At 40.8% G+C, this 23082-nt stretch overlaps 1 protein-coding gene across 1 annotated transcript; it reads left to right on the top strand.

Annotated features, from left to right (window-relative positions):
* Positions 1-3195: 3195 nt before the first annotated feature.
* LOC148012774 (coronatine-insensitive protein homolog 1a-like) lies at positions 3196-8565 on the top strand. Its single transcript, XM_087669067.1, has 3 exons — positions 3196-3801; positions 6268-6775; positions 7278-8565. Exons 1-3 carry the CDS (start codon positions 3311-3313, stop codon positions 8013-8015), a joined length of 1737 nt encoding a protein of 578 aa, XP_087525193.1. The 5' UTR covers positions 3196-3310; the 3' UTR covers positions 8016-8565.
* Positions 8566-23082: the final 14517 nt, after the last annotated feature.

The raw sequence follows: 23082 nt of genomic DNA, 5'->3' as shown, positions 1-23082 counted from the left end.
TTGAATTTCTACTTTAACTGTATCTTCCTGGCACTGGTAGTTATGCCATAATACCCGATCAATATGTTCCATGCATCTGTTGGTGACTTGCAGTTCATGATTTGCATTATCATAGCATCTGAGATACACAAAGATAACTAGTATGAGCACTTTCCAACCAAGCTCGGTGCGCTTGTCTTTGATCACCTGTAGGATTCCTCTCTAGGATTTCAGGTTCAACTTCAACACATGTCACCAAGTCCCAATATCCTTTACCTATCAAGAAGTTTTCCATGCACAACTTCCATATGGCATAATTATTGCTATTAAGCTTTTCCCCCACTATCAGGATTGTGTTGTCGTCGTGTATGCATTTGCCATATTGTAATAGACAATGGCTAGTCAAACTTCCTGCAAACCAACAAGTCTAACTGACCAACTACACTCTTTGACTATTTATGACAGTTCTTTGTAACAAAATGTCTATTGTAATCAAGGTATTTCAACCCATTAAATTCTCAAGACCATCCACAAACATGTGGCATAACCTGTAGGTACATCAGTCAACACATAGACCATGTAGTTGCTGTAACTCTATATCATGCAACCTCACTGCAGTCAACCAAACATGCAGTCTGAAATCTATAGACTGTCAATGACCACCAGCTCTTTCAAGGCCAAAACTGAGATGTATACGTGTCATACATGCTCCAAAAACTCTCATACATCTGTTAGTACATGTAGGAGTCCATACATGATCATGCAAGCATAGTTCAGTGCACATGTACATCAAGTACAAGTGTTAAATACCTTGCTTACAGGTTGTAGTTAGTCAATACTCAATCAAATCGGGTTTATCTAGCTCCAAAATGTCCTCAAAGTACTTCATACATGTGCTATCAAATGTAGGGGTCAATACATGACCATACAAACAACCATAGACACTCTGTCTTCAACAAACAATGTCATAGAATGCATTTATTTTCATCTCCAAACTTCAACTTTCATGAGCACTCAATGCTCATCTCAGTCCTCCATACATTCAACAGACATATGCCATGTCATACATTTGACAGAAGTTAACTGATGTTATGTAATGCTTCAAGACCAATGAGTACTTGTTGTCCACAATTTTATGATAGTTTTTAGCCTATCATACACTCTCAAATCTGAGTGTTTTGTCCAAGAAATTGCAACTCAAATGCATAAGACACAATACATATGTCTTCCAGGATGTATCTACACTTCAATGGAGCCAAGAATGCATGTCAGATAGCTTCAATGCTTCAACCAAGTTCCAATGTATGCTGTATATTCATTGTTTACAGCAGTTCATGCTCTGTTCCAGGTTTATGTACCTATGCATAACCTTCAAACTGAGCTTCCATCAATGCATTGCCATGTTAGGACCTTCAAGTACCTTCCACAATGTATCTCCAAGCATTGGATAGCTAGGTTAGTGCTCAATGTCTTCAGTTGTAGCAGAGGAGATCAAACAAGAAACATGTACAATCACGTGATGCAGCCGCGGGGATTAGCAGCAATCCTTCACACCAATGATGGCCAATGCCTTCTTCAAAGTGCTCAAACAAGCCTCCATAATGCTCCACACAGGCTAAGACAACCTCTTCTTCAAGCAAGATGAAATATCTTCAACACATACCTTGTAAAACAACAATGGCAGGTAGCTTGCTATTCACAGGAACCCTTGGCCTTTAGTCTTTAAGTCTTCTTCCAAAATGCTATCCACCACCACAGAGCCCATTCATGGCTCTGATACCATGTTGAGAGATAGAGAGAAGGGTTGGAACAATAGAGAGGAGTCGTGTGCTCTCTTCTCTTTCTTTCATTATTCCATAACACATAATTGAAGTGAATACAACACACTAAAGATCTTACATACCATTCACACACAGCCTAAAGTCACCGACTTATTTAATGTCCCACACTTGCTGATACATCAGGTGAGAGTGTCGATTACACACACACTAAAGATAAAAGAGCTTGAAGTCTTAACACATGATGTGCAAAAATCTTATACAATCTTTCCTTCATTATGTTGATTAACACATCTCAAAGCAAACATACACCACCTTCACTTGGGAGGACAACGTAGCATTATTAGAAGCACTACGAGGGTCGATCCTATTGATATTGGGAACATTCAGTCCCAACTTGAAGTTTGGCAATGACAAATTTCACATATTATTTTATTTACATAAATGACTAGTAGTCAATAAAAGCAACTCCATGATTCATATCTAGCCTTAACCATGCTACAATAATTTAATCACTATTCTGTCCCCTTTTTTGTTATTCTATTGTGAAGTTGATCTTTAGGCTTACTAGCAATTCAATCATTGTTCTAGCCCTCTTTTTGTTTCCCTATTGTGAAGCTACCAATCTTTAAGAATATTGCCTAGAAATAATAAGTTTATTTTTTATATTGGTCATTAGTAGTACATCCTACCATATAGATAAAATATTGTATTAGTAGTACATCCTACCACATAGATAAAATATTATTCCTCAGTATATACAGATTAGCAATACACAATGCCATTATTTTATTGGTGTGGTGAAGGGGCTACGAGAAAGAAGGTAGGCAATGATAAGCAAGTTTGAAAATGGCACAGCATTGGCTAGAGAATGCCATCATAAGATCTACACCATGCACAATGGTCTCTTTCATATAACACACCTAGATTGGATTGAAAAACCTCCTCAAAATCTCAACTGAGGAGGAGGAGTAGGACAAGAATAAAGATGATGAAGTGAACAAGGTGGCATGTACCAAAACTAAATCACCTTCCTCCCCCATATAGATGAGGCAATTCAAGATTGGTTTGTCCCTAAAATCGAACTCATTTAAAAATGGCATTACAAGTAATTAATGCAACATCTTTAAGGTGCCAAGGTTCCTCATATGGGTAAGGCAATTCTAAGATTGGTATGTAATTGGGAGGCTCGCCCTTTATACATTGTGCACATGTTGAAAGAGTTATCCTATCATTGTAATGTAAACGGCTGGAACGTGTAATCAAAAAGTCACTCTGTGCACACATGTTCGGCTTTGTTCCACAGCTACGAGTTCCCCGATTATATTTTCCTAACCAGTTTTTTGGTTGGAGTAACCCACTTGTCTCAAAAACACCATATGGAGACTCTCTTTATTCTTGTGCATAACAATGCCATGCTTAGAACATTCTACCAATATGCTTAGTCGTTCTTGGTTTTGTATGAGTTAGCATGTTAGAAGTCTTGGTTGACACGGCATTTGCAATCTCAAGTGTGAAGGGACAGCAAACCTTCAGAATTGCACCGAGCTGACATGGAAGAACAGAAGAGACGGTGCATACCAGAGGAGGCGCTGGAGTGCGTGTTTCGGTACATCGACGATGCAGCAGACAGGAGCGCCATATCCCTGGTCTGCACGGCGTGGTACAGAGCGGACCAGCGGACAAGGCGAGATCTGTACATCCGGTGCTGCTACGCCATCGATCCCGCGCGAGTGACGAGGAGGTTCAGGGCCCTGGAGTCCGTGAGGTTCAAGGGGAGGCCCCGTGCCGCCATCTTCGTGCGCTCGTCGACCATGCGCTCGCTTATCCCTGCGAACTGGGGAGGCTATGCCAAGCCATGGGTCTCTGAGATGGCCCTGAATTGGCCATGCCTCAAGGCAATCCGCCTGCACCGCATGATCGTTTCGGACGAGGACCTGCTCCTGTTGGCCAAGGAACGTGGTCATATGCTTCACAGTCTTGAGCTCGACAAGTGCTTGGGCTTCTCGACAATCGGCCTAGAAGCCATAGCAAAGTTTTGCAGGTAACACTTGTTTTCTTTCTTATCTGTCAACAATGGAGAGGAAAGTTATTTGAATACTGACCAAGGAAGTTTGTGCAGTAGTCCAGTGACCAGTCACACAGAGCCTTGTCGGCTTCTCTCTTGCTGCGAAGGGGGTGGTTATTTGCAGACTATCTGACGTTCCTAGTCTATCATCCCTGGAGCTCAGATGATTTGACTGTTCCATCCTTTATATCTTCTTATGTGTTTTATCCAAGTGAGTTTTGAAAGCCGATTACCAGTGTTTTCACTTGCCTTCTGGCACTTAGGACCCCACTACGAATGGAGCTGAAGATTGGTCTTGGGCTGTTGTTGTCTGAGGATGCTCGTCTTTTCCCAATGCATCCAATTTGCTTTTGCTGAAACGATGTCTGTGAGTGCTGGGGCATTGTTAATTACAAAACTTGCAAGTGCCCGAGTGGATGGATTGTCTGTCTTGGAGAGAAGACGAAACTGTCACATGGGCAGAGTTGATTGTTGTTCTGATTCATACATTAGTCCAGAAAAAGCCTCAGGAGCAGGGTAGAGTGCGTGTGAAACTGCTCGATGGAGATGATGCTGGGCTGTGTAATGTGAAATAGTGTATCGGCCCTGAAGGCCGCAGTCTCATATGGTACACTAATGCTGGCAAAGGCACTTAATTTTAGTTTGAGGTTACTGATGCTGAAATAACAGTTACTGGTGCCAATTACCGGCAAATTGTTGTGGTTTGTTGTGGTGTGTCCTGCTAAATAAAGGTATGATGGACCATGCTGCATCAATGGTCTGCTGACAGGTGAATGTTTGGGATGGCACAAATGAGAATTTGACACCATGTCAGCTAACGTAAACAGTTAATCTGAAATGTATGCTGCTTATGTATGACTGCTGTTAGGACCATGGTGACGAGTAGCGTCGGGCTGCAAGGTGGCATAACTTTATATTTGTGATCTCAAAAAAGTTTCTCAGTTTTTTGAGTTGAACTAACTGTTAACTGATGGTGACCCTATTTTATACAGAGGTAGAAAACAGAGTGGCATTGACTACCACATGATAAACATTGCTTGAAATGCAGTGTTTCATGCACGTACCAAGCATGATGAGATTTGGTATCATTGCATTTGGGAGAAGAGTATTGTAAGACAGAGGATAACTTGGCGGATCTCTTCACCAAAGCTCTTCCTCAGGCCACTTAACGTTAGCACTTCAAATCGCTGAGCCTTATGCTGTGTCAAGTATCTGAGAAGGAGTGTTAGAGGAGAAACCTCCTGCACAGGCAGCAGGTGAGGTGAGCAGCCCTTGTGCAGGTGGACACAAGTGGCAGGCAGGTGGGCAGGCACAGGGCAGTGGACGAGCAACCATGCAGCTCGCAGGACATGGACAGCAACCAAGGGCAGTTGGACAGCCAATTGGCAATCTGGTGCTATGGTCGGCCAGTTTTATGCTTGCTGACCCGCTTCCTTATTTCGGCCCCTACAGCCTATTTAGGCAGTTCCCGGCCCATGTGGTTATGTACTTTGTGATCTGTCAGTGTGTGAGGTCTTATGAGTGCATACACTGACACTCACACTTGTACATATTCTGTTCTAGGTTTCAGTCTTTAGCATTCTTCATCTCTCTCTCTCTCTCTCTCTCTCTCTCTCTCTCTCATGCTCATCTCTTTCACTAAGTCTGTGCATCCATTTCTGCGACTTTGACACTCTGATGCATGTCTCAATTGGTTTATGCAATGTCTCTAGGGTGGGGCAAAAGTGGACCAAATCATACAAAATGACAGGCAAAAAGAGCTCCTAATCCCCCTTCCTAATCCAGAGTAGGCCTGACAACTAGGAAATGACCATGATTGTGGCTTTGTGCATGTTGTGATGCTATTTCCACTGCTATTCTTTAGAGTAGCAGGCATGTAAATTCATTTGCAGGCCCTCCTTTGAAGCATTTCCAGTTCTCTTCAAAGTTCTTCCACTTGGGATTGTGAAGGAAAGCAATAGTAGTGTATACTGGGGTCGTTGCATAATAGTTCAGTGCATATGCATTTGTACATCCTTTCATGATCTGTGAGAGTGAGTAGTACATTTTTGTCACACAAAGTTAATCTCATTGAGCTTAGCCTTAAGGATCTTGGACTGAACAAAAAGTCATCCCTGTTCTAAAATTTCATTTATTTTTTGGGGGGTTTTCTTATGAAAGGAGGGAGGGGCCTACCATATTAGCTATAGCTGCGATTCTCAATGTTTGTATGAAAGCCAACTTCCTGTTTCAATTTGCTCATATTATTTCATCATACAAGCATGCAAATATTTAGATTATTAAGCATGCAACATTATATTAAGGCACCCTAATGATATGTAGTATTAAACAGTTCCTATATGCTCTGTTTTGTAAAGTTGAGGCACATGCATTCAACTACATGTGACAGGTTGGGTTGCATGTGAAGCACTGTGCTTCTCATTAGGATCTTTGTATGTCCAGATCCTTAAGGTCCCTTGTCCTTGACGAAAGCTTGATTACGGACCATGGAGGGGAGTGGCTGCATGAGCTTGCTCTCCACAACACATCATTGGAAGTTCTTAATTTCTTGGGAACTGGTGTAAGAAGCGTTAACATTGAGGATTTATTGACTCTGGCCGTGAACTGCAAATCTCTAAGTTCCTTGAAGCTGAATGAGCTTGAGCTAGGCAGTCTAAAAACCGTGCTTAGTGGAATGACAGCGCTCTGTGAGCTCGGTGGAGTTTCCATTGGGTCAGACAATGCTGAACGGCAACCTCATGATGGAAAATTTTCCACCATTTTGCTGAGAAGCCTAACTTCCTTGATTGGTGTATGGTACTTGGGTTTGGATGAAGGAGACTCAACTGTTCAAGCACTGGTTCAGCCAATCACATCAAACTTGAAGAAACTTGATTTGCAATTTGCTGTCCTCAGTGCCAATGGGCATTGCCAGGTCCTTCGGCACTGCTCAAACCTTGAGGATTTGCAGGTGGGCTAGCTGAAATTTTCCTTTTCTTTCTTGCTTGTCGATTTTGTTCCTTTGGAAGTTTGTAGGTACATCTAGCAAGAGAGGGAGTTTGTTACTTTAGAAACTTGTATTGGCATGCTAGGGGCAGGAAGAACGGATACAAAGGAAAAGCTGGGCATCTTGGTGGAAGTATAGCATACATAAGACCAAATTTGTGTGTGGATGAATGGAAAGGAAGAGGAATCATGCTATTGCCAGTTTAAAGATACATTTCATGGGGCATAGGCAAAATACATTTACATGGGTTGAGAAGGGAGGGGTAATGCATTGCATGAAGCACATTATTAAGTATGTTACATGTAATTTAAATATAGATGCTATGCACAATATCATTTTCAACATCGATGTCTTTTCGCCATGGTGATTTAATGGTTACATTTGTTCTGACATTTCCATTTCTCTTAGATATGGATGCCTTGCAAGGAAAATATAGCTTATAGGAAATTTTATTTAACTCTGACAGGTTCTCAACGTAATTGGTGATGAGGGCCTTGAAGTTGTGGCAAGTAGTTGTAAGAATTTGCACAGGCTTCGCGTGGAGTTATATGAGGAACAGCAAGAGCTCATTACTCACAGGGGTCTAGAAGTTATTGCTCTTGGCTGCCGACAACTTGAATACATAGCAATCTATGTTTCAGCCATGAATAATGCTGCTTTGACAACAGTTGGCAAAAACTGCCCAAAGCTCAAGGACTTCAGGTTAGCCATAGTAGGTGAGGCCGGAACAGGTGAGTATCCTCTGGATGATGGAGTGTGTGAATTGATTCAAGGGTGTTCCACCCTGCAACGCCTTGGACTATTTTTGCAGAGTGGGTCTCTCACTGACAGTGGAATGGGAGTTATTGGAAAGTACGGCCAGAATCTGAGGTCTTTTCTTTGTGGTTATCTAGGTGAAACTGATTGGGGCCTAAGCCTCTTTGCAGATGGTTGCCATAAACTCAAGCGGCTTGAGATTGTGGGGTGCAACTTTACAGAGGCTGGCATTATCAAGTTACTCTTGCAGATGGCTTCTCTCAGATATTTATGGCTAAAAAGCTTTAAGTCAATAGACCTGGGTCAGCAATTACTGGCCCTGAAAGAGAAGGGCTGGAATCTGGAGCTCATACATGATCATGAAGAGCAAACCCCACAATTTCTGGCCTATCGTTCTCTTGCTGGCAGGCGGACAGACCATCCAGAAACCGTTGTCTGCTTAGGTTGAGTCAACACGTGGATTAGAGCCAGGTTGGGGAGAAGGGATAACAATGTGTGCTCAAAGCCTTGAATTTGGTGGAGGCATGCGGACTGTACAGGTTATATGTTGCACATGCCCTCTTGTACATGGTTTTGTAGGTGCTTATATTACAGTGATGAATTGACAATTCAGTTGCTGCCTGGAGTCTGTTCCAGCAATTTCAAGCATTCTCAATTCTGGCCCTGAAAGTGAAGGGCTAGAATCTGGAGATCATACATAACCTTGAAGAGGTACCCCTTCAATGTCTGGCCTATCATTCTCCAGCTGGCAGCTGGATAGACTATCCAGTAACTGTTGTCTGCTTTGGTTGAGTCAGCACATGGATTCGGGTTAGGCTGGAGAGAAGGGATAACTGTATGTGAGTCTATTCCAGGATCTTCAAGCATTCTCAATTAACATCTCTGCAATAATAATAGCAGCACACAAACCTCTCGTTCGAGTAAAACTACAGAGTGGATATGTTGGTATATAATATATGCACCATGGAAGTGAGCTTTACATTATGCCTAAGAGTTTTCAAAATTTTAAAAATTTAATTATATCTTTAAAGAAAATTTAAAAAAAAAGACTAATGAATTTGTTTCTCTACTAAAAGCTAGAATAAAAAAATCACTAAGAAATCATAAAAGAAATTCTTGAGATTTATTATTATTATTTTATATACAAAAATGAATTATACCACATTTGCAAATCATTTTACATTGAAAACCAAGTATTATACTTGTAACTAAGTTCTATTAGAATATAGAATTTGGTTGAAAAATTCTCTTAAATGAGAGAGAAGGAATTTAAGAAAATCCTTTATGGAAAATATTTAAAAGATAAAATGAGATTTCAAGTGTGGAGAGGGGAGATGATTATTTTACTATTCTTCTTTTCGCATTTTTAAAAAAAAAGGAGAGGGCAGGACCAAAAGGCTCAAAAAAGAGTTTTTTTCTTCTAATGATATATTTTATATAGTGGCATTTAGATAATAAACCTTTATTATGCGTGTTGGGTGGATAGTGGTGGATGTAACTTATATATTCTACTGACAGGTATCACATAGCTTTTCAAAGTTGTAGTGCTAGCCTCTAGAACCTTGTCTCTGTTCCACTACTCTCAGAGCTCTAATGTGTAATCTCTTCTCTTTGTCTATCCAGTCTACTTTCATAGATTGAACTATCTATTTTTTAAAATCTTCCTTGCACACAATCAATTAACAATATCTAGTCTATGCAATCTGTGTGTTTGTGCACTCAGCCTTCTTATATTTCTATTTCATTTTCATTAATATCTGTGTCTCTATATGTGTTTTTCTATGTTTCTCGTATTTACCTCTATAGAGTAAACTACCTTATTTTTATTAACATCTCTATGTGTTTATCTATGCCTCTTTAATCTACCTCCATAGACTCGACTATTCCATTTCCATTGACATCTTTGTGTTTATATCTAGACTACATTGATACACAGAACATACATTTTACTAAATTTTGTAATCAATTCATACATCTTCAACTTGACTTTACAGTTGAGAAGTAAAATGACTTCACGTAAGGAGCTACACACTGTAATAGAGCTTGAATATGCTTCTTTATTCAAGGAAAAGTAATATATTGATATTGCTTCTATAGTTCTCAAAACTATAGATAAATGGGATTGAAACACGTGGATTTGTGGATTGGTAGGGAATTCTATCCAATTGATATTCTAATAAATAAACCTCTTGCTTTCATTGGAATCACAAACTTTGTGAAATATGTAAGGGTGATAATGGATTGCTTGGTTACACAATGTGGCTTAGACTAAGCGTCAAAGGTTATTACAACTTGCCAAGAAATGGTATAAAAAATCATGATGTACTTGTTGCATTAAATTTATAGCTTAAAAAATAATTAGAGTTGCACAATGCACGACGTTATTCATGATATTGGCACCATGTATGAGGAGACAAATGTGCAATTGGATGCCTTGAAGAATATCAATGGTATGTTGACATAAGAGCACAAACGAAAGAGAAAATCGAATTAATGAGTTAATTGTGAACAATGCCTGATGGAAGTGATGTATTAAGGCTTATAATGTTGCTCAAAGTGAAAACCTAGGAGAGAGAGAGAGCTTGGATTATTCATTTGTAGATTACTGAAGGCAAATACATTGGAAGATGCTTTAACATAAAATTCAAGGTTGTGAAGGAGAAGGTGATTAAGTCCACCTCAAAAATTTATCTCCAATGAGTTTTTTGCTATGAATGCATAATCTATTTGTGACAAGGCTGACATTAGTATAGAGACTTACTAAAAAATATTCAAGGATGTTAAGATTGGGTTTGGTTGTGTACTTGAATAGAAGTATACTTATGCCTCTTTCTAGATTTTCAAAGTTAATAAAGGCTCAAAAGCTACTCAACACAAAGGTTTTGGAGTTGATAAGTAGATCTAATGTATGTAGTATGCATGGATTGAAGATGAAGACTACAAGATTAGGTTCATAGAGCTCAATTATTACTATTTGGATCTATGTAGGGTGCAATCGCAAATGGTGATACATTATAACATGACTATAGAACATGACTATAGAAGAGTGTGGTGGTAAATTGCATTTTGTCATAAAATTGGATGAAAGTGAGATTAACAAAGGTGTGAAGCAATGACTATAGAAGGGTGTGGTGGTAAATTGCATTTTGTCATAAAATTGGATGAAAGTGAGATTGACAAAGGCGTGAAGCTCAAAAGAGTCAGTGTCCCTTTGATAAACAAAGTTTTACAGGTTGATAAGAATAACCTAGGGAACAATAGTGTTTAATCAAAGTGCCATGGTACGTTTGAGGTGTTACATCCCTTCTTCATGTGCATAAGTATTCCAAACATCATTGAGCATGGTGAGATGCTCTTGATCAAAGGGTATGGTGAATACATGGTTCAATGGCACCTTGCAGGAGACTTGAAGACTTTGGAATGAACCCGTGGAATCTCTAATGGTACCAACATAAGATTTCCATGTCTATATTGCTTGATGGAGATGGAAGAAAAGGATATAATGAAGAACTAGCAAAGAGTGATAAGTGCTACACTAACACATGATAAAGAAGATCCTGTATGAAAGTCTATCTTCAACATTCCATTGGATTGTGCTCATATTTGTTTGTTGAATGCTTTTGTTAGGATTATGAAGAAAATTTTGTAAGAATATACTTGCTTCACATCTAGAATGTAGCCAGAGAAAGAAGCCATTACAATGTATAAGAATGTAAAGCGAGTACTATTAGAGATTAGTCTACATAAGCATCAAGTAATGATTGAAAAGAATGAGAAGAGATTACGAAAAATTGGTTACTTGCCAAGGAAATCTTGCTTTGAAGGAGCCAAGGTTAGGACGTTTATTTCAACACCTATCCATAAGGAAGAAAAAGTTGGAGTTCATAGGCTATAAGACTGCAATGGATGGGAAAAATTTCATGCTATGATTCTTGATCAAAGTAATGGAGGAAAAACAAGGTTGGAAAAAGCCAAGTTTTGGAATAGTCTCAAAAATTTACTCCCTTAATTTAAAAGATAGTGTTTGATGATGAAGATAAGAAAGAGTTTACTGATATTGTATATAGTTTTTACAAAAACATGGTGTAGGCATGGGATAAGGGTTTTGCTACATATTGCATGGTATGCACTAAGCCAATATTTTAGAAGCATAAGAGTTGTGTAAGTTATTTTGGATATTTTTATTCATATGTGATGTGACCATATTTTACAAAAAAGAGAAGCATCCAAGTTGGTCCACACAAGGGATGGAAAATTCACATTGGATAGTGCATGGTGCATACTAAAGGAAAATTATGGTAGAGGGGTGAATGGAAGCAATCAAATAATTCAATAGTGGTATAGGATCATAGTGGTAGATGAAGCTCAAGTATCACAAAGAAAAGCAAATTAGAGTCTTGATGGATTGGCTTGCAAACATAATTGAATCATGTCGTATTACTAAAAGAGCATGTTATGGTGCATCAAGTGCTAAAGAGAATCATGCTAAGTGGCTAAAAACAAGGCTTCAAGAATGGAACAAATAGGTGAAACAAGAACTACAATAGTAAGATGAAAAATATGTTCGATATGAATGCATTTATTATTTGAGAGAGAGACTTTGTGTATGTGTATGTGGGTGTATATGTGTTTATGTGTGTGTATACGTGTATGCATGTGAATGATTCTCAAAGTTTTAACACTATATATTAGGATTTCACTCTTTATCTTATCCACTAAGTTTTCAAATATCTTGCTTTGTAGTAAAGATGGCTGGGCCTAAGGTAGCCATGAAGAAGCTTTCCCTTAGAGCCCCATATCATATTCATCTCAATGAAGCACTTATTGGCGCAGATGTGGTCTTTGGCAATGGCATTTCTTAGCCTACCAATGGACCAATCCCTCCTCAACCTAACCTAGCTATCTTAAGCCACCCTTAGAGGGGTCCTTCTCAACATCCCCACAAGAAACATAGGTGAAAGACCAGGTGTAGTGGCCTTAAGAGAAATTAAGAAGTATCGATGCTCTTTTGATCTCATTCCAAAGGCTAGCTTATTGAAACTTGTTTATGAGATTGTGCCAGACCTCTACTAAACAAAAAGAAGGAGGTGTTTTCTACCATAGGGTTAGGATAGACTTGATCACTTCACAAAAAGAATGTCTTTATGCTTTGTAGGGGATGTAGAGGCTTCTTTGGTAGACTTTATGGTTGGTGCTCAACATTGTGCAATACATGTAAAACACATTATTGTAACCCCCAAGGACTTTCAACTTGTAAGGAATATTCAAGCAATGAAGAATGCATTCATTTCAATGGAATGAATCCTGTTTGTAATGTTATCTCTTTTGAATAAGTATTCTCCACGTGCATAGAATACATGACTTTATCTAACATAAAACTATTGTATGAGCTTAAAAGTATAAATGAAGTTTTTGCTTTTAGACTTCACCCTCAACTTTAATGTGAGTCTTTTTGTTATGTTTTTTGTTGCTTAATCACAATAGTTGTTATGATTGTCAATTTCAACATGAAAGATATGTGGAAAGTTACCATGTCTTGTTATATGATTTATTATTGATGCCTCTGCAAAGTCTAAATGGTGTGAAATTTCTAAGCATATGTAGTTGCAACACTACCTCCTCGATTATCAATCCATCAATAATTTTAAATATGATAATTTTATGAATATCTAATCATATAGAAAAATAATATAACTTAATAGGCGTGCTTGTTAGGGGCCCAACATCATAGTTTTTTTTTTGTGAAAAAGAAGTCCTAGAAACTGTGGTTTGAAGTGTAGTGTTCGGGGTCATTTTCTTGGCATTCTTGTTTGCACAAATTTTTTTCTTTGGGTGCTCTTGGCTATCTAACAGGTGCATGTGTTAAGTTTCATCATATTACATTATGAGATGATGACTTATAATCACATAATGAATCATGCATATGACAATATATTTAATTAGTTTAGGATTTTAAATATTTAAAAGTTTGATTTTCTTCTCATTTTCACTTTTCACTTTTACTCTTTCCTCCTTAGCTTCCTCCTCCTCTCCATTCTTGTCTAGTTGAGCTTGCATGGTGTGTACCAAGCAAGTTGCTCATTGTTTCTCGCAAGACCATGCACATGTTGCCTCTTGGGGCAACATGTGGATCATCCTCTGGGATAGAAATCATTCCTTACCAAGCTTAACACATCCCTCATTTTGCAAATTGTCCAAAAGGTTTGAAGGCATTTCACCATAGCCTTTGCCTCCATGACTCCAACTTCCAACTTCACCTTGATTTCCTCAATCTCCTGCTTTGCTGCTACCTCAACCTCCTTTACATCCTACTTCTCAACCTTATTGACCTTGACTACCATTGTTGGCTTGCCAATTTTGATCTTATTAGGCTACCTCACTTTGGCTCCTTGCCCCTTCTTAGGTACTTTCTAGAAGGAATTGTTAAATACATCTTGACCCTGTGATGATGCCTTGGCTATCAGTGTAGCTTGTTCATGACCAAAACTCATGGCCAAATAATGTAGATATATTTCTAATTTTCTTGCATCTTCCTCAGAAGGATATACTTCCTCTTCTTTCACCTCCTTTATGTTAGCTAACTTCCTTTCATACTTTCCTTGCTATTAGCAAAAATTCTTAGACTGTGGAGTACAAACATTAGGTGGGGATATGTCGGGATAAATGACGCTAACATGTTGATACAATACCACCAATATGGGATCTACACGGCTCTTCTTTCCATATTTATATTGGCTAGTCACAAAGATGTCTACCTTGAGCTGATCACAAATAACTCTAGCCTAGTTTGCAGTGCTTACATTCCCTGCCAGCCAAAGCATGTTGAATGTTTCTCTACCCATTGAATATATTTTAATCAATAACATTGCTCATTCTGTAAACTAGCATAATCTATTCTTTCAACTAAGGTTAAGATTGTGTAGATTGTACACATTCCTTGGCCCACTTGACTCCCCAAATTCCTTGACCATCTCATCCACCTTACATTGCCAACCTTTTAGCTTGTTGGTGATGGGGACTTGGGATATCTCTGAGACCAACATTGTTGACAATTCCACTTTACTTACAAAGTTGCTACCTAATTATTGCATACCAACATAATGATTGCCCATCCATTGTTGCCAAAGGCAAACATGGAAGCTTCCACAACCCTATCTTTTGCAACCATGCCTTGACTTCAAAATCCTCTAGATTGAGGACCACTTGGGAATCTTAGAATAGTATACCTTTGTTGGAATGCAAAGATATAATTGGTGCATTGACAAGCCTAACCTACTCTTCAATAGATGGGGAGTTGGACCACATATGTCTTTGAATCACATAGCACTTTCATTGAGCGCCGCCTCACGGCCAACTTCAAATGATGGTGCTATGCATCTAGATCATGGCAATGGAGAGTTGTCACAGATAGCTCAACCCCTCCCATGGAGGAAAATGGTGAAAAGGAGAACTACTACTCCCCCATGTATGGTCTTTCGATAAGACCTTTCACATGCCCTTCTACCTTATTACATCCATGGTGCGCTTCAAACATGTTGACTATGATTGGCCTTGTCATTGGTATCACGGTGACTAACTTAGCTATCACTTACTGACTCATCTAAAACTTATTAAGCCTTAAACCATTTACGGTAGTTTTCAAAGGTATTCCCTGCATCTCCTCTAGAAGGAATCTACCCTGACTAATGTCTTGCTTGATACGGTATGGACATACGTACCCAAGTTTCAGATTTCTTAGGTGCTTACCCATCTTGGAATTATACATCACCACCAAATATCATTTCTCAAAAACCTTTTTGTTAATGTGCCTTTGTACCTAGGTCTTCTTGCTATTATGAATAACTCCCAAGACATACAAAGCCATGATCTAAACCTCCAATTGCATCGATTGCTCCATTAAACATGGAAGATAATCCTTTGGAGACAATTTGTGCTTCACTGCTACCCATAAACTAGGAACCATAAATTCCATTGGCACTATAGCCTCCAAACCATACACCAACTGGAAAGGAGTTAACCTTATAGTGACCTTGTATGTAGTCCTAAATGCCCACACAATTGAATCCAATTTAGTATCCCAATATTCTCTATTTTCCTACACAATCTTCTTTAGAATTCACAATAAAATTTTGTTGGAGCTTTCAGCCCACAACCATTAGATTGTGTGTGGTATAGAGTTGATTTTTTATGCAGGATCATGTGTGCATTTGTCAACTTCTCTATTGTATGATTTAAGAAATGTTTACCCTAATCACTTACAAGCTCAATAAGACAACCAAACCTGGCCATTATGTTTGAATATGGAATTTGGCTACTCACTTTGTTGTGTTATCCCTCAATGCTTGAGCTTCAGCAGTAGTCCATGCAAACTAAGAGATACAGGTTTTGAGTATACTTTGTTGCTGATTTAATTAGCCCTACACAATCTATCCCCTAGTTTTGAAATGGTTCTAAAGCTAGTACTAGATGATTTTGCATTTGATCCCATGTTTGTGCTTGTCCTTTGTTGAGACATGCAATGCACCATTTGGTAAATTCATGTGTATCTTTCATCTTTGTTGTGGCCACCATAATCCTAGTTGTTGTATTTTGTTGCCTGTTATCTTGTGGCCTCCTATAGTTCCTATTTGCACTTCCTGAAGTACTGCAAACTTTTCAAATTTAGGTACACATCTCTTGAGTACTTGATCTATGCATTTCTTACACAAGACACCACACATGACGTGGAAAGATATACTAGCATCAATTACTACCTTGAACTCCTTACTAAAGTCTAGAAGTTTTAGGATGGGTGCTGATACCAAACTTTGCTTCAATCTATCAAAGCTGGTTTGTTCGGCAGTTGACAATGCAATGGATGTTTGCTTCTTTAGTAGATCCGTCAGAGGTGCTGCAATCAAAGCATAGTTTTTTATGAAGACCCTATACCATACTGTCAATCCAAGAAAACTTTGTATTTCTTTGACAGTTGTTGATATTGGCCATTCTAGAACATCTCTGACTTTGGCCGGATCCACTGAGATTCCTTCCGCTGATACGATGAATCCCATATATTCAATTTGGCGTTTGAAGGATGCACACTTCTTCATCTTAGCATAGAGCTTATGTGCTCTCATTGTCTCAAGGACAAACAATCCGAAGTTGGGGTTCATGATCTTCTTCCTGTTTGGAATAGAATAAGGTGTTGTCGAAGAAGACGAGTATGAAATCATCAAGATATGGCCTAAAGATATCATGTATTAACATGTTGAAGGTGGCAGGTGCATTCGTGAGTCCAAATGACATAACTAGGAACTCAAAGTGTCCATATCTTGTGTTGAAGGCCGTATTTGGGATATCTTCTTCCTTGATCCTTATCTGATAGTAACCAGACCTGAGATCAATCTTGGAGAAGATCTTCGCACCTTGAAGACGATCAAGAAGCTCATTTATTCTAGGAATAGGGTACTTGTTCTTAACAGTTGAGTGATTCAACCCTCTGTAATCAATACATAATCGAAGCGTTCCATCTTTCTTTTTCTGGAACAGTACTGGAGCTCCCCATGGTGAACTGCTAGGATGGATGTATCCCTAATCTAGCAGTTGCTTGAGTTGTTCCTTCAGCTCAATTGCTTTCGGGATGGACATTCTAGCGTGCCGCCCCGTGTATTACTACACTGACAGTACCCGCCACTGCACACTGCAGGTGGCGGGCGCCCGTCACGTCACTTTATTCTTTATTCTTTTAGTGACAGTTTGAATAAAGGAAGGCCCAGTCACACATTGTGACCGTTGGAGTTCCCATTTCTTGCCTCTCTCTTTCTTGCTCTTGCTCTCCCGCCATAGCTCGCGTGCAAGCTTCGATCCTTCTCACCTTTCAACTGGTATCAGAGCTTGGCATTCTCTTGCTCGAGCTCGACTCGATGCTTCCCGACCTTCGCATCGACTCGCTTCACGCATTGGCTCTCCATCCCGGCAGCCATAGCTGACCTCTCGAGCTCCCGACTCTCCCCGGCTTCCCGAGCTCCATCCCGGCCTTCTTGAGCTTCATCAGGGCCTTGCCCTTGAGGTATTGCTTCAGCATTTGCAGGCATTTGAGTGTATTCTCAGTTTGAAACAGGGCAGGAACAAAGGGCAGCCACTCTTCTTGAGCTCCATAGCTCATATCTTCCCTCCCCTTTGCATTGGGCCTTCATGGCTTGGTATGTGCCTACCTTGGGCCATCATTGAGCCCCCCCATACTCAACATTCAGCCACGTTGATCAGCAGCCATTTTCCAGCAACTCACGCTGATTTCAGCGCACCTATTCAGCCCTCCCCTCCTCACGTGTTGAAGCTGCAGCCACTTGATCTTCATCAAGCCCTTGTGTGTGGCCTATTGGGGCTTATTTTGGAGCCCCTCAACCATCATAACTCCACGTGATTGGCAGTAGCACTCTAGGCCTCAACACGCTGAATATGGTGCCCATTTTCAGACTTTGACCTCCACGTTTTACAGCTGAATGCTTTGTTGCTCATGGAGCACTCATCATTGGCCTATTTGGAGGGCATTTGAGCCATTTTTTGGATGTCATTTTGATGCTTTGGCTTGACATTGAGGTTGGGAGCTAATCATTCTCAGTTTTGAAATTGTCATTCACTGCATAACAATGCTGGAAACAGGGCAGCACCCCTGACACTGACATTTGTTGCTTATGCCTCATTCCATTGGAGCTATTTGATGCCCGTATGCGGTCTACTTCCTACCCGGATGTATTGGGGATGTATGCATTTGGTTTGACCATGATTTTGGCTTGAATTCGGGGCTGAAATCTACTGTTTAGAACAATAAATACATGCTGGAATAACAGTGGGCTGAAGGTACTTTACATGCTTTGGCACTTACCTACCGATACCGGATGTATGCTTTGAGCTTTGGCATGATGTCTCTGACATTTGGGGACGACTTGGAGCATATGTATGAGATTATGGGATACTTTTGAGCTTCGCATTAGCTTCGTCTTCACTGGCATTTGGACCGACTTGGCATGCTCATGGACCGCCTATGCCTCATGTCTCTGCTTGACAGTTAGGCTTTTGCATTACATGCTTTGGTTCGTGACATATGCTATTTGGTTCGTGTATGCCATACCGACATTTGGAGCTTGGATTTGGATGTATTTGAGCATTCCCGGCTTACTTGATCACTGATCTTGGTTGCTATTTGGATGTCATTGAGTTGACCGAGAGCTTATTTGGGCTTATGTATTGCTTCATGGTTAATACGACCGGTGCTTCATGTATGTCATGCTCTCTTGGATGCGCTTGATGCATTGACAGGGTCACTTATCACTGGTGCTTTCTCTTGGGTTGTTTGAGCTTCTGAGCTCGCTTTGTACGCCTTTTGTGCCAGTGGGAGCATTTTACATGCTTGCTTGACCTTTGACAGTTGCATGCTATTGGAGCACTTACATGTATTTGGAGCAGTTTATGTCTTGAGCAGCTACATACGCATTGAGACTTTGGGATCATACTCCGATCTTTATGGATATGCATTGATGTACTATTGGTTCACAAGATGCTTATGAGCTAAGTCTCATATTTGGATCTTTCTCTTTGAGTAGACACCTATTTGTGTCAAGTTTTGGCAGTTACAGGAACACTTTGCCTAGAGTGTCTGGGGGTGTGCCTTTCACTGGCAGATGTTATTTTGACATGCTTCGGTGTTGAGCTCATGTTCTTTTCACTGTCATTGGCCTTGCTTATGTCCGTTTCATGCCAGCTTTGGACCTAGTATTGTTTGCTTGACATTGGATCCTATTTTGGGACAGTTTGCTCTCTAGACTGCATACCTGCAATTTATTACAGCAAGCAGTTATTGGTGGACTGAGGTGTACTTTTCATGCTGAAATATCCTGATTTGGTGTACCGCACCTAGTACTAAGTGGGCAGCAACTTTTGGCACACTTTGCTCGCTCTTTGGACCCCGTTTTGGTCATTTTTGGGCAGTTTCTGCAGTAAAACAGCAAGCAGTTTTGGATTGTTTGGGCATTTCCAACCTGCATAATGGCGTCATCTTCGCATGATAGTGCCATCTTTAACATTACAAAGTTGGATGGTACCAACTACTCTTACTGGAAGAGTCAAATATGGCAGGTTTTGGTGCAGAAGTCTCAGATTAAGCCACTTCGGTTGAGCGGGCAGCAGCCTGCAGCCATGACCGCTGACGAATGGGTTGAGCTAGATGAGCTATGCAAGTCCACGATTGTACTCTCTCTCACTGAGCAGGTCCATTATAATGTCTTTGAGGAAGCACAGAGTGCTTGGGATTTATGGACAAAGATCAAGAATCTTTATGATAAGCAGAGTCCTGCGAGTCAGCTGTATTGGCTAAAGCAGCTTATGGATCTGCGCATGAAGGATAATGCGACTATGTCTGCTCACTTGAGCCAGTTCCATGCTATACTGAAGAACCTGACTTCGTAGGATATCACCTTTGGAGAGGAAGTAACTCCTCTTTTCTTGCTTGGGACTCTGAATGAGTCATGGGATGTATTCCGCACTGCCCTATGTGCCTCTAGTGCTACTCTGAAACTGAATGATGTTGAGAGTGCTCTTTTGCAGGAAGAGGTTAATCGCAAAAACTTGGATGCCTCTCGTGTTTCACATGCTTTGACAGTTAGAGGCAGGAATGACAGGAATGATTGTGGTAATAACCGTGGCCGTGACTCGCAGAAGGGTCGGTCTAAATCTCGTGGAAAGTCGCGTGGGCGCAACGCTAATGTCACTTGTCATCATTGTGGGAAAAAGGGCCATATCAGACCACAGTGTCATGAGTTGCGCAATGAGAAGCGCAAGGATAAGGGCAAAGAGAAAGTGCATGAGAAGTCCTCTGATCGCAGCATAGTACGTGCGAAGTCCAGCATCAAGATTGAAGAAATTAATGTCATGCAGACCGAGGATTCCGATGGTAGTGATGAGTTCATACTTGCAGCTAGTTCTTCTGATGCTTCACACTTGACTGAGACACCTAGTATGTATGCACAGTGCTGGTTATTGGATTCAGGTGCGTCCTTCCGTGTGACGCCTTACTGTGAGTGGTTTTACTCTTACCGTACTGTATCTGGATCAGTCAGACTTGGAGATGACAGGTCTCTTGATATTGTGGGCTGTGGAGATATTCAGTTGTAGTTTTCCACTGGCAGTTCCTTTTTGCTCAGGGATGTACGTCATGTACCTGCGCTTACGCGCAGTCTTATGTCTGCAGGACAGTTGGATGATGCAGGGTTTCATGTCTGTTTTGGGGATTCTGCCTGGAAGATTACCAAAGGCAGACTTGTGCTTGCTAGAGGCGCCAAGGCTGACAGCCTCTATCCTCTTGTTGTATTTGGGTCTTCTGTAGACCATGTTTTGGCAGTGGGCTCTATCCCACATGTATCACTTTGGCATGCCCGTTTGGGGCATATGTCTTTGAAAGGAATGAAAATATTATCTGGTTTGCAGTATCTTCCGCCTTTGTACTATGCACGTTTTGACTCGTTTGATCATTGTCTTTATGGTAAGCAGAATAGGTCTACGCATAAGAAATCGGGTAGTCCATGCATGAGTGAGCCCTTGGCTTTGGTGCATTCAGATGTTTGTGGGCCCATGCCGTGTATGTCTATGGGTGGCGCGAAGTAATTTGTTACCTTCATTGATGATTTTTCTAGGAAAGTGTGGGCTTATCCCATAAAGCAAAAGTCCGATGTCTTGGCAGTCTTTCAGCGTTGGCTTGCTCTTGTTGAGAACCAGACTGGGTATAGGCTGAAATGCCTTAGCACTGACAATGGGGGAGAATATGTCTCACGTGCTTTTGAGCAGTTTTGTGATGACAGGGGTATTAAGCGTCAGTTGACCGCCCCTTACACCCCCGCCCAGAATGGTTTGGCTGAGCGCATGAACAGGACTATTCAGGAGCATGTCCGCTCTATGCTTAGCCATGCAGGCCTACCACAGAGCTTTTGGGCCGAGGCAGTTAGTACGGTAGTGCATGTCATAAACCGATCGCCTTCTAGTGGATTGGATTTCCAGGTTATAGAGGAAGTTTGGGCTAGTAAGCCACCCTCTTATGCGCATCTCCGTGTCTTTGGATGTGAGGCATTCTGCCATGTGCCCAAGGACAAGAGGAGTAAGTTGGATCCAAAGAGCATTAAATGCATCTTTCTTGATTATGGTGATTCAGGAGAGATGGGCTATCGCCTATGGGATCCGCAAGCGCGGAAAATAGTACGTAGCCATGATGTAGTCTTCCATGAAGACAAGATGCACAGGCAGCCTGAGAAAGTGGTTGAGATCCGCAGAGTGATCTTTCAGGAGGAGCCTAGAGCTCCTGCACAGCCAGTTGGACAGCCTACAGCTGCACCAGATGCTCATGGTTAGGGTGTTGGACAGGCAGCTGGGTAGGTAGCAGAGCCTGCAATGAGACGGTCTGCTAGAGATAGACGTCCACCTGATAGATTTCAGCCCTCTATGCATTATATTTTGGTTACAGATGTAGGAGAGCCTTTCACTTATGATGAGGCTATGCGCAGGGGTGACAGTAACTCCTGGGAGAGGGCTATGCAGTCTGAGATCGACTCCTTGCATAAGAATGAGACTTGGGATTTGGTTGCCTTGCCTAAGGGCAAGAAGGCTTTGCCATGCAAGTGGGTGTACAAGCTGAAAAGTACCCCTGGACACCCCAAGCCGGCATACAAGGCTAGATTGGTAGCAAAGGGTTTTAAGCAGGAACATGGTGTGGACTTTGATGAGGTCTTCTCTCCTGTGGTTAAGATGACCACCCTGCGCTTAGTCTTGGCTTTGGTTGCACAGCTTGACTTAGATCTATATCAGATGGATGTCAAGACGGCTTTTATACATGGGGACTTGCATGATGAGATCTATATGGATTAGCCTAAGGGCTTTGCAGAACCTGGCAGGGAGCACCTAGTGTGCAAGTTGAAGAAGAGCTTGTATGGATTGAAGCAGGCACCTAGGGAATGGTATCATAAGTTTGATGCCTTTATGCAGTCACAGGGCTACAACAGGAATGCTATGGATCCGTGTCTTTACACGAAGAAATCCCGTGATGGTTAAGTTGATGGATGATGGATCTTATGTTGAGGATGTCACTATGTTCAAAAAGATGGTTGATAGTCTTATCTACTTGACCATTACAAGACTAGACTTGAGTTATGCTGTTGGATTGATAAGTTAGTTTATGTAGAAACCATGCAAATCACATTTGGATGTAGTGAGAAGAGTTCTTAGATATGTGAAGAAGACAGCTGGGTTTGGCTTGTTTTATGAAAAAGGAATCAAGCCTACATTGTTTGGATCCCCATGTCATATAAGATCAATCTCGACCATGTTTGAATCAAGCCTACATTGTTTGGAATCAAGCCTACATGGCTGAGATTGATCTTATATGACATGGGGATAGAGATTGATGGTGGAGTCATTATGTATTGTGACAATGTTAGCAGCATTATGTTGGCAAAGAACCCAGTCTACCATGCAAGGACAAAACACATAGAAGT

This window comes from Lygodium microphyllum, chromosome 27, assembly GCF_053477565.2.
Source record: "Lygodium microphyllum isolate KBCC chromosome 27, Lygodium_microphyllum_v1.1.10, whole genome shotgun sequence".
Taxonomy (NCBI): domain Eukaryota; kingdom Viridiplantae; phylum Streptophyta; class Polypodiopsida; order Schizaeales; family Lygodiaceae; genus Lygodium; species Lygodium microphyllum.
The sequence above is the reverse complement of the archived record's forward strand: the minus strand, read 5'-3'. Positions and strand labels throughout refer to the sequence as shown.